General features: G+C 45.1%; 1 protein-coding gene across 1 annotated transcript in view; it reads right to left on the minus strand.

Annotated features, from left to right (window-relative positions):
* Positions 1-12,913, minus strand: part of LOC121581341 — a 200,333-nt gene that overhangs the window by 111,999 nt on the left and 75,421 nt on the right. Inside the window, exon 3 of the mRNA XM_045223699.1 lies at positions 420-520. Within this exon, the coding sequence (XP_045079634.1) occupies positions 420-443 (24 nt within the window). The 5' untranslated portion in view covers positions 444-520. The remainder of the gene's footprint in view (positions 1-419; positions 521-12,913) is intronic.

The following is a 12,913-nucleotide window of genomic DNA, read 5'->3' on the forward strand; positions in this document are numbered from 1 at the left end:
GCATCATTGTTCCCTGAGTTTTCCAGATAGCATCGTTGTTCCCTGAGTTTCCCAGATAGCATTGTTGTTCCCTGAGTTTCCCAGATAGCATCGTTGTTCCCTGAGTTTCCCAGATAGCATCGTTGTTCCCTGAGTTTCCCAGATAGCATCGCTGTTCCCTGAGTTTCCCAGATAGCATCGCTGTTCCCTGAGTTTCCCAAATAGCATCGCTGTTCCCTGAGTTTCCCAGATAGCATCGCTGTTCCCTGAGTTTCCCAGATAGCATCGTTGTACCGTGAGTTTCCCAATTGAATATTTCTGAGTTTTCTTAGTCCCGAGTACTGTAGCAAAAAATACTGCATGATACTGTATGACTGTCCTCTTTCCTGCAGGTGGATAAAGTTCTCACAGTTTGTGATACTGAATGACTGTGGTCTTACCCGTTGGTAGATAAAGGACTCCATCTTGGTGCTAAAAGGAAGCGGTTGTAGCTCCGCTCTCAGTAATTCATGGTAACTAGCATCCTTGCTGCTCCAGTCATCTACAGAGAAAGAGCATACCAGCATACAACATCAACAACAGGACAATATCAGTCATGAACCCTAACCCTGTGTCACTCTTGGCAGATCTAATAGATCATCCTTGTCTGCTGTAGAGAGACATGTTCAGAAAGAGACATGGGATTTAATGCTAGTGTGGTAAAAAATATTAATCTTAAATAATAATCTCTCTGTGCACTTTGAGTAAAGTGTTTCCCTTCTCTCGAGTATCCTTAGGGTTCCCTTTCTCCAGCTATGTTTTCCCTAGGGTGGTTAGTCACCCCCCTGTGTATCTAGCTCCAGCTATGTTTCCCCTAGGGTGGTTAGTCACCCCCGTGTCTCTAGCTCCAGCTATGTTTCCCCTAGGGTGGTTAGTCACCCCCCTGTGTATCTAGCTCCAGCTATGTTTCCCCTAGGGTGGTTAGTCACCCCCCTGTGTATCTAGCTCCAGCTATGTTTCCCCTAGGGTGGTTAGTCACCCCGTGTCTCTAGCTCCAGCTATGTTTCCCCTAGGGTGGTTAGTCACCCCTGTGTCTCTAGCTCCAGCTATGTTTTCCCTAGGGTGGTTAGTCACCCCCCTGTGTATCTAGCTCCAGCTATGTTTCCCCTAGGGTGGTTAGTCACCCCCGTGTCTCTAGCTCCAGCTATGTTTCCCCTAGGGTGGTTAGTCACCCCCGTGTCTCTAGCTCCAGCTATGTTTCCCCTAGGGTGGTTAGTCACCCCGTGTCTCTAGCTCCAGCTATGTTTCCCCTAGGGTGGTTAGTCACCCCTGTGTATCTAGCTCCAGCTATGTTTCCCCTAGGGTGGTTAGTCACCCCCCTGTGTATCTAGCTCCAGCTATGTTTCCCCTAGGGTGGTTAGTCACCCCTGTGTATCTAGCTCCAGCTATGTTTCCCCTAGGGTGGTTAGTCACCCCTGTGTATCTAGCTCCAGCTATGTTTCCCCTAGGGTGGTTAGTCACCCCCGTGTCTCTAGCTCCAGGTATGTTTCCCCTAGGGTGGTTAGTCACCCCCCTATGTATCTAGCTCCAGCTATGTTTCCCCTAGGGTGGTTAGTCACCCCTGTGTCTCTAGCTCCAGCTATGTTTCCCCTAGGGTGGTTAGTCACCCCTGTGTCTCTAGCTCCAGCTATGTTTCCCCTAGGGTGGTTAGTCACCCCTATGTATCTAGCTCCAGCTATGTTTCCCCTAGGGTGGTTAGTCACCCCCCTGTGTATCTAGCTCCAGCTATGTTTCCCCTAGGGTGGTTAGTCACCCCCGTGTCTCTAGCTCCAGCTATGTTTCCCCTAGGGTGGTTAGTCACCCCTGTGTCTCTAGCTCCAGCTATGTTTCCCCTAGGGTGGTTAGTCACCCCCGTGTCTCTAGCTCCAGCTATGTTTCCCCTAGGGTGGTTAGTCACCCCGTGTCTCTAGCTCCAGCTATGTTTCCCCTAGGGTGGTTAGTTACCCCCCTGTGTCTCTAGCTCCAGCTATGTTTCCCCTAGGGTGGTTAGTCACCCCTGTGTATCTAGCTCCAGCTATGTTTTCCCCTAGGGTGGTTAGTCACCCCCGTGTCTCTAGCTCCAGCTATGTTTCCCCTAGGGTGGTTAGTCACCCCTGTGTATCTAGCTCCAGCTATGTTTCCCCTAGGGTGGTTAGTTACCCCCCTGTGTATCTAGCTCCAGCTATGTTTCCCCTAGGGTGGTTAGTCACCCCTATGTATCTAGCTCCAGCTATGTTTCCCCTAGGGTGGTTAGTCACCCCTATGTATCTAGCTCCAGCTATGTTTCCCCTAGGGTGGTTAGTCACCCCCGTGTCTCTAGCTCCAGCTATGTTTCCCCTAGGGTGGTTAGTCACCCCTGTGTATCTAGCTCCAGCTATGTTTCCCCTAGGGTGGTTAGTCACCCCTGTGTATCTAGCTCCAGCTATGTTTCCCCTAGGGTGGTTAGTCACCCCCGTGTCTCTAGCTCCAGGTATGTTTCCCCTAGGGTGGTTAGTCACCCCCCTATGTATCTAGCTCCAGCTATGTTTCCCCTAGGGTGGTTAGTCACCCCTGTGTCTCTAGCTCCAGCTATGTTTCCCCTAGGGTGGTTAGTCACCCCCGTGTCTCTAGCTCCAGCTATGTTTCCCCTAGGGTGGTTAGTCACCCCGTGTCTCTAGCTCCAGCTATGTTTCCCCTAGGGTGGTTAGTCACCCCTGTGTATCTAGCTCCAGCTATGTTTCCCCTAGGGTGGTTAGTTACCCCCCTGTGTCTCTAGCTCCAGCTATGTTTCCCCTAGGGTGGTTAGTCACCCCTGTGTATCTAGCTCCAGCTATGTTTCCCCTAGGGTGGTTAGTCACCCCTATGTATCTAGCTCCAGCTATGTTTCCCCTAGGGTGGTTAGTCACCCCCGTGTCTCTAGCTCCAGCTATGTTTCCCCTAGGGTGGTTAGTCACCCCTGTGTATCTAGCTCCAGCTATGTTTCCCCTAGGGTGGTTAGTCACCCCTGTGTATCTAGCTCCAGCTATGTTTCCCCCTAGGGTGGTTAGTCACCCCGTGTCTCTAGCTCCAGCTATGTTTCCCCTAGGGTGGTTAGTCACCCCTGTGTATCTAGCTCCAGCTATGTTTCCCCTAGGGTGGTTAGTCACCCCTGTGTATCTAGCTCCAGCTATGTTTCCCCTAGGGTGGTTAGTCACCCCCCTGTGTCTCTAGCTCCAGCTATGTTTCCCCTAGGGTGGTTAGTCACCCCTATGTATCTAGCTCCAGCTATGTTTCCCCTAGGGTGGTTAGTCACCCCTGTGTATCTAGCTCCAGCTCTTTAGCCAGTTCTTTTTCCTGTAGCTCCAGTTCACAGTTCCAGTTTTATCCCACTAAAGGCTACTATTCCACTACTACTTATAATCAAATCAAATGTTATTTGTCACATGCGCCGAATACAACAGGTGTAGACCTTACAGTGAAATGCTTACTTACAAGCCCTTAACCAACAATGCAATTTTAAGAAAAATAAGTGTTAAGTAGACAATAGATGAGTAAAAAATTAAAGCAGTAAACAGTAAAAATAACAGTAGCCAGGCTATATATCCTGGTCCGAATCCAGGCTATGTCGTAGCCGGCCGCGACTGGGAGACCCATGGGGCGGCGCACAATTGGCCCAGCGTCGTCCAAGGTAGGGGAGGGAATGGCCGGCAGGGATGTAGCTCAGTTAGTACCGGTACAGAGTCAATTTGCGGGGGCACCGGTTAGTCAAGGTAATTGAGGTAATATGTACTGTACCAGTCAAAAGTTTGGACACAACTACTCATTCCAGGGTTTTTCTTTATTTTTACTATTTTCTACATTGTAGAATAATAGTGATGACATCAAAACTATGAAATAACACATATGGAATCATGTAGTAACCAACAAAGTGTTAAACAAATCAAAAAATATCTTATATTTGAGATTCTTCAAAGAGCCACACTTCGCATTGATGACAGCTTTGCACACTCTTGGCATTCTCTCATGTTGGCTGCTTTTCCTTCATTCTGCCGTCCGACTCATCCCAAACCATCTCAATTGGGTTGAGGTCGGGGGATTGTGGAGGCCAGGTCATCTGATGCAGCACTCCATCACTCTCCTTCTTGGTAAAATAGCCCTTACACAGCCTGGAGGTGTGTTGGGTAATTGTCCTGTTGAAAAACAAATGATAGTCCCACTAAGCCCAAACCAGATGGGATGGCTTATCGCTGCAGAATGCTGTGGTAGCCATGCTCTTTAAGTGTGCCTTGAATTCTAAATAAATCACAGACAGTGTCACCAGCAAAGCACCCCCACACCATAACACCTCCTCCTCCATGCTTTACGGTGGGAACTACACATGCGGAGATCATCCATTTACCCCCAACGCGTCTCTCAAATTAGGACTCCAGACCAAAAGGACACATTTCCACCGGTCTAATGTCCATTGGTCGTGTTTCATGGCCCAAGCAGGTCTCTTCTTCTTATTGGTGTCCTTTAGGAGTGTTTTCTTTGCAGCAATTCGACCATGAAGGCCTGATTCACACAGTCCCCTCTGAACAGTTGATGTTGAGATGTGTCTGTTACTTGAAGTTTGTGAAGCATTATTATTTGGGCTGCAATTTCTGAGGCTGGTAACTCTAATGAACTTATCCTCTGCCGCAGAGGTAACTCTGGGTCTTCCTTTCCTGTTCATCATAGCGCTTGATGGTTTTTGCGACTCACTTGAAGAAACTTTCAAAGTTCTTGAAATGTTTCGTATTGACTGACCTTCATGTCTTAAAGTAATGATGGACTGTCATTTCTCTTTGCTTATTTGAGCTTTTATTGCCATAATATGGTATTTTACCAATTAGGGCTATCTTCTGTATACCCCCCCTACCTTGTTACAACACAACTGATTGGCTCAAACGCATTAAGAAGGAATGAAATTCCACAAATTAATTTTTAGGAAGGCACACCTGTTATTTGAAATGCATTCCAGTTGATTACCTCATGAAGCTGGTTGAGAGAACGCCAAGAGTGTACAAAGCTGTCATCAAGGCAAAGGGTGGCTACTTTGAAGAATCTCAAATATAAAATGTATGTACTACATGATTCCATATGTGTGATTTCATAGTTTAAAAAAATAATAAAAATAAAGAAAAACCCTTGAATAAGTAGGTTTTGCCAAAGAAAATGACTAGTAGTGTACATGTAAACAGGAGTAATAGTGAACAGTAGTAGGGGGACTGGGGGTGGCTGGAGTCTTTGCCAATTTTTAGGGCCTTCCTCTGACACCGCCTGGTATAGAGGTCCTGGAGGGCAGGAAGCTTGGCCCCAGTGATGTACTGGGCCGTACGCACTACCCTCTGTAGTGCCTTGCTGTCGGAGGCCGAACAGTTGCCATACCAGGCGGTGATGCAACCAGTCAGGATGCTCTCGATGGTGCAGCTGTATAACTTTTTGAGGATCTGAGGACCCATGCCAAATCTTTTCAGTCTCCTGAGGGGGAATAGGCTTTGTCGTGCCCTCTTCACGATTGTCTTGGTGTGTTTGGACCATGACAGTTTGTTGGTCATGTGGACCTCAAGTAACTTGAAGCTCTCAACCTGCTCCACTGAAGCCCCGTCGATGAGAATGGGGGCCACTAGGAGCGCCGCTTCTGGATGGGCATTTTCCTGTTTGTTTATGGCCGTATACAGCTCATTGAGTGCAGTCATTAGTTCTACTACTATGCTAACCTAAAATGTTCAACACTAGCCTCTAACAATTAAACTTCTAAACTTTTTCCACTACCATAAAAATAATTTTGAACAGCTGAAGCAAGTCACACAAATTATCCTTTCTTGTTAGTAAAATGCTTTTCTCCCTACAGGCCCATTTTTTTTTTATTCATTTAACCTTTATTTAACCAGGAAAAGCCCATTTAGACACAAAGTCTCTTTTTCAAGGGAGACCTGGCCAAGAAGGCAGCAGTAATCAATAAAACGTTACAACATTTAAAACAACATACTATATAATCAGTACAACAACAACAACACGATCCAGCCTACAGGAAACATTTACACTCCTCCTGAACACAGTCTTGCAGCAGAGTTTTGAACTCATTTAGGGGCACTAATACATCTAGGTGAAGCATGCCTTAGGGGCAATAATACATCTAGGTGAAGCATGCCTAAAAGGGCACTAATACATCTAGGTGAAGCATGCCTAAGGGGCACTAATACATCTAGGTGAAGCATGCCTAAGGGGCACTAATACATCTAGGTGAAGCATGCCTTAGGGGCACTAATACATCTAGGTGAAGCATGCCTTAGGGGCACTAATACATCTAGGTGAAGCATGCCTAAAAGGGCACTAATACATCTAGGTGAAGCATGCCTAAGGGGCACTAATACATCTAGGTGAAGCATGCCTAAGGGGCACTAATACATCTAGGTGAAGCATGCCTTAGAGGCACTAATACATCTAGGTGAATCATGCCTAAAAGGGCACTAATACATCTAGGTGAAGCATGCCTTAGGGACACTAATACATCTAGGTGAAGCATGCCTAAAAGGGCACTAATACATCTAGGTGAAGCATGCCTAAGGGGCACTAATACATCTAGGTGAAGCATGCCTAAGGGGCACTAATACATCTAGGTGAAGCATGCCTTAGGGGCACTAATACATCTAGGTGAAGCATGCCTAAAAGGGCACTAATACATCTAGGTGAAGCATGCCTTAGGGACACTAATACATCTAGGTGAAGCATGCCTAAAAGGGCACTAATACATCTAGGTGAAGCATGCCTTAGGGACACTAATACATCTAGGTGAAGCATGCCTTAGGGACACTAATACATCTAGGTGAAGCATGCCTAAAAGGGCACTAATACATCTAGGTGAAGCATGCCTTAGGGACACTAATATATCTAGGTAAAGCATGCCTAAAAGGGCACTAATACATCTAGGTGAAGCATGCCTTAGGGGCACTAATACATCTAGGTGAAGCATGCCTTAGGGGCACTAATACATCTAGGTGAAGCATGCCTAAAAGGGCACTAATACATCTAGGTGAAGCATGCCTAAGGGGCACTAATACATCTAGGTGAAGCATGCCTTAGGGACACTAATACATCTAGGTGAAGCATGCCTTAGGGACACTAATACATCTAGGTGAAGCATGCCTAAGGGGAACTAATACATCTAGGTGAAGCATGCCTTAGGGGCACTAATACATCTAGGTGAAGCATGCCTTAGGGACACTAATACATCTAGGTGAAGCATGCCTTAGGGACACTAATACATCTAGGTGAAGCATGCCTTAGGGGCACTAATACATCTAGGTGAAGCATGCCTTAGGGGCACTAATACATCTAGGTGAAGCATGCCTAAAAGAGCACTAATACATCTAGGTGAAGCAAGCCTAAGGGGCACTAATACATCTAGGTGAAGCATGCCTAAAATGGCACTAATACATCTAGGTGAAGCATGCCTTAGGGGCACTAATACATCTAGGTGAAGCATGCCTTAGGGGCACTAATACATCTAGGTGAAGCATGCCTTAGGGACACTAATACATCTAGGTGAAGCATGCCTTAGGGACACTAGTACATCTAGGTGAAGCATGCCTTAGGGACACTAATACATCTAGGTGAAGCATGCCTTAGGGACACTAATACATCTAGGTGAAGCATGCCTCTGGTGCCCAATAGGAGAAGGATTCTTGCCTAACTCGGTAAAGGTCCTGGGGACTTTAAGACTGCGTCTGGTAACTGCTAGTGGTAAAAGAAATGCTTTGTAAATTAACAAGTACCAATGTATACTGAACAAATATATAAATGCAACACGCAACAATTTCAACGATTTTACTGAGTTACAGTTCATATGAGGAAATCAGTCAATTGAAATAAATTAATTAGGCCCTAATCTTTGGATTTCACATGACTGGGCAGGGGTGCAGCTATGGGGTGGGCCTGGGAGGGCATAGGACCACCCACTGGGGAGCCAGGCCCAGCCAATCAGAATGTGGTTTTTCCCCACAAAAGGGCTTTATTACAGACGGAAATACTCCGCAGTTTCATCAGCTGTCCAGGTGTTTGGTCTCAGACGATCCAGCAGGTGAAGAAGCCGGATGTGGAGGTCCTGGGCTGGCGTGGTTACACGTGGTCTGTGGTTGTGAGGCCGGTTGGACGTACTGCCAAATTCTCTAAAATGACAATGGAGGCGGCTTATTGTAGAGAAATGAACATTCAATTCTCTGGCAACAGCTCTGGTGGACAATCCTGTAGTCAGCATGCCATTTGTATGCTCCCTCAAAACTTGAGACATCTGTGGCATTGTGTTGTCTGACAAAACTGCACACTTTAGAGTGGCCTTTTATTGTCCCCAGCACAAGGTGCACCTGTGTAATGATTGTGCTGTTTAATCAGCTCCTTGATATGCCACACCTGTCAGGTGGATGGATTATCTTGGCAAAGGAGAAATGCTCACTAACAGGGTTGTAAACAGAAATAAGCTTTTTGTGCGTATGGAAACATTTCTGGTATCTTTTATTTCAGCTCATGAAACATGGGACCAACGCTTTACATGTTGCGTTTATCTTTTCGTTCAGTACAGCTGCCTGCGCATGTAAAGCGAGGTCCAACCCACCAAGGTGCAATGGTGGGTGAATGATTTAGCGTTAGTAACAAAGCATAAGGATCCATGATCAACAGAGGTCAGTCTCTGTAGCACAGAAGAGGCTGCATGCATGGACAATGCATCACCATAATCAATTCCAGAAAGAAAAGTGGCCTGAACAAGCTTCTATCTAACCTCAAATGGTAACGTAGTCTTATTACGAAAATAAAAAAAACAATTTCAGCTTTAGGTTCCTCACAAGATTATCCATATGAACTTTGAAGGACAGCTTGTCATCCAACCGTATACCTAGGTATTTGTAAGATTACACTTTTTTAATATGTGAAAATGCTAACCTTCTCTGGCTGAGAGCGAGCTCTGGTAAAGGTCATGAATTTCGGGGGTTTTTTTGCATTCAAGACTAGTTTAAGACCATATAGGGAGGCCTGCAGTGAATGAAAGGCAGTCTGGATCGATTCAACAGCCTGAACCAGAGCAGGAGCATTTGATATAGATGACCGTATCATTTGCATACGGATGCAACTTGGCTGGTGAGTATCCCATTTCCCAGGTCATTTAATAAACATGGGGAACACAGGAGCTAAACTAGAACTCTGGGGCACACCTCATGTAATCACAAGGAAGCTAAACGTGTGATTCTCAGCATAGTGTCAAGGCGTCAGTGTAATGCAGTAGGCGAAGTCAGGCGCAGGACACAGAGCTAATCAAAAAAGCGTACTTTACTCGTAGGTAAAAGAATGAACAACAACCTCCACGCAGGGAGGAAACAAACCCGCACACTAACGACAGCCGAAACATGAACAAACACGCACAACACACAGTGTGAGACAGAGGGTTAAATAGGGAAGACATAACTACATGATGGGAAAACAGGTGTGACCAATACAGACAAAACAAGTCGAACATAGATACGTGGATCGGTAGCAGCTAGTACTCCGGTGACGACGAACGCCGAAGCCTGCCCGAGCAAGGAGGATGGGGGAGCCTCGGCTGAATCGGTGACACATAGACACATTTTGTTCTGTCAGCAAGATAGTTTCTAAACCAATTGACAGCCCCTTCACTAACCATGTTTCCTTCCATAGTTTTATGTGAGTAAAGTCATACCGTATAAAAAAAAAAAAAAAACAGGAAGTTTTGGTACAATTTTATAAATGCGGACATGGTGGGATCTTTTATTTTCTGTCAAATTAATTATGCGAGAAACGGTGGTGGAAATGCCTTTATGCGCAAATATTGATATAAAAACCATCATACTGAAGTAAACTTGGAGTCATGTGATGATATGATGTGTGGTCCTCCCACTTGGACTGGGGAAATCATGCAGTTTATTATACTATAGATGAAATAAGTTATGATGAACTTCACAGGGTGGTGAAAGGGCACGGTGATGAGCTTGATGCTCCTTTCCAATAAATATCAAGGGTCTTATTCTAGTGACATGATGATTGACGCTTGACTGTCGTTTGACAAATACAAAGATTCTCGCTCTTATCCATAATAATCTCATCATGTAGACTAGTCTACCCTCACCATAGACATGTAGACTAGTCTACCCTCACTGTAACTGCGAGCTGTTGGCAAGAAGGCATGTGCCATGACTAGAGTAGACAGATTTGCTATTTAACGTAAAAGTTTGTGACAAAACTATCAGCAGAGTTGAAAAAATGCAATGGAAAAACACATTGAACGCTAGATTTTATTCGGTGCATGAAATTACATTTTGTGTACGCTACATCATCACACACTGATTTGACAAGTCAGCTTGTTGGAACCACTGGAGGAACATTTTTGCATATTTTCTTTATGCGGATATTAGAATATTCGCATTAAAATCTGTGGATGGAAACTTAGCTACTTGAGACCAATATTACTGAGTCTGGCTAGCAACAGCTAGTGGTCAACTGAATCAAACACCTTCGATAAAATCAACAAAACAAAGCATTACAGTGTTGTGAAAGTGCATTGATGATGTCATTGATGATGTCATTTTTGCCACAGCAGCTGTTACGGTGCCGTGCCCTGACCTAAAGCCAGACTGAACCCCACTCAGGATATTGTTTTCAAGTAGATACGGCTTTAGCTGAGAGTTCACAAGTGATTCTTAGACTTTGGCAAGGATAGGGAGTTTGGAAATAGGGTGATGAAAGGCGTCACTATTCCCTCAGTTGTCACTTCTCCCTGGGGTTGTCATAACCCCTTATCATAACCCTTATCATGTCAAACCCTCTGTTTTATATTTTCACAGGGTTTATTCGCAGCATATTTCACCGGTTTGTGATAGACAGTGGCACAGGGAGTGTGGTTGCATGGCAACCTGTACTGTAACTGAAGGACACACTGAGCTCTTTCTGGCTGAGGACAAGGAGTGCGCCCGAAAGGCACCCTATTCACTATATAGTCCACTACTTTTTGACCAGGGCCCTATGGGCTGGTCTATGGGCCCTGGTCAAACGTAGTGCGCTACATAGGAAATAGGGTGCCATTAGTGACGCAGGCATAGTTTTGTGACACAAACCCGGTTCTTTCCCACAGAAAGCTGACGTTCTGATATTCCCACAACAGAACAGATCACTGGATCTGTGGAGCTGCAAAAGGTCTTTCTTTTTTGACCGTTAACAATAACATGAACGAGGCTGGGAAATCAGTCTGGTATGAGATACGAATATGGTGCCGTGTAGCTCAGTTGGTAGAGCGTGGCGCTTGCAACGCCAGGGTTGTGGGTTCGATTCACACGGGGGGAAATTAAATAATAATGTATGCGCTCACTAACTGAAAGTCGCTCTGGATAAGAGCGTCTGCTAAATGACCAAACGTTTTAATGTCCTGTAATGTTTAGGCACGAGAGTGCGGCAACATTGATTGCATTGTTTACAACAGCGCTAGTGTAATATGACACCTCATAGTGGATCATTGCTATCACAGTTTATGCTAGGCAGTCAACCACTAAACGTATATGTGTGAACCAGGCAATGTTTCCAGATTAACGACCGTCAACGCAATCTGTGTCTGGACATTACCTTATTATTCATATTCATGGTCATCGGAACCCTGGTAGTACCATGTAGCATTAAACTTAAGACTTTACACAGCGCAATAACGGTAACAATAAGCTAGCCACAGTTCAGATCCCGAATGATGTTTGATGTATATATGGACATATTAGACGTGTTACAGTCATTGCGCTGTACGAAGTGTCGAAGTCTGGTAAAACAGTAACTTATCTGTGCTATATCAAATATGTACATATTTGGGGGGCTCGTCCGGGATCTGGACTTTGATATGTGTTAAAGTTCCATTGTATGATGTGCTGTCCCCTGTTGCAGTAATCTGCAATTCTGTGTCAATATTAAAAGATATGTTCATTCTACGTCGTTTCTAAAGACGTTGACAGTACTACACTGGGTCTATTGATTGACATGTGCCCCATGGACAATGTTTGGGTTATGGGAGAATACCACCTGTAAATCAGATACATACTGACCCCAGATTTGGGCTGAAAGGTTGATGGTTTGAATCCCCGAGACGACTAGGTGAAAAATCTGTTGATTTGCCCTTGAGCTAGGTACTTAATCCTAATTGCTCCTGTAAATCGCTCTGGATAAGAACGTCTACTAAAATGTAGGGCACTACTTTTTGATCAGGGCCCATTTGGGTCTGTACAAAAGTAGTGCACTAAATACTCTACCTAAGTAAATAGACAGCTACGAAAAATATAGATGAAAACTCTTGGGAAATAGTGTGGTCTACAACTTATCATGAGATACTCTACCTCAGGCGAGCAAAATCTTGAGGCTTCCTTAATATTAGATTTCGTGCACCAGCTGTTGTTTACAAATATACACAGACCGCCACCCCTTATCTTACCGGAGGCGGCTGTTCTATCCTGCCGATGCAGCGTATATCCCGCTAGCTGTATGTTATCCATGTCGTCGTTCAGCCACGACTCGGTGAAACATAAGATATTACAGTTTTTAATGTCCCGTTGGATATTCGTGATCGTAGCTCGTCTATTTTGTTATCCAATGATTGTACGTTGGCTAATAAGACTGATGGTAGAGGCAGATTACCCACTCGCCTTGCAAGGCACCCCGACCTCCGTCTCTTTCTCCTGCGAATTACGGGGATTTGGGCCTTGTCGGGTGTCTGAAGTAAATCCTTCGCGTCCGACTCGTTGAAGAAAAAATCTTCATCCAGTACGAGGTGAGTAATCGCTGTCCTGATATCCAGAAGCTCTTTTCGGTCATAAGAGACGGTGGCAGAAACATTATGTACAAAATAAATTACAAATAATGTGAAAAAACACACACAATAACACAATTGGTTAGGAGC

This window comes from Coregonus clupeaformis, chromosome 1 (assembly GCF_020615455.1).
Source record: "Coregonus clupeaformis isolate EN_2021a chromosome 1, ASM2061545v1, whole genome shotgun sequence".
NCBI classification, from domain to species: domain Eukaryota; kingdom Metazoa; phylum Chordata; class Actinopteri; order Salmoniformes; family Salmonidae; genus Coregonus; species Coregonus clupeaformis.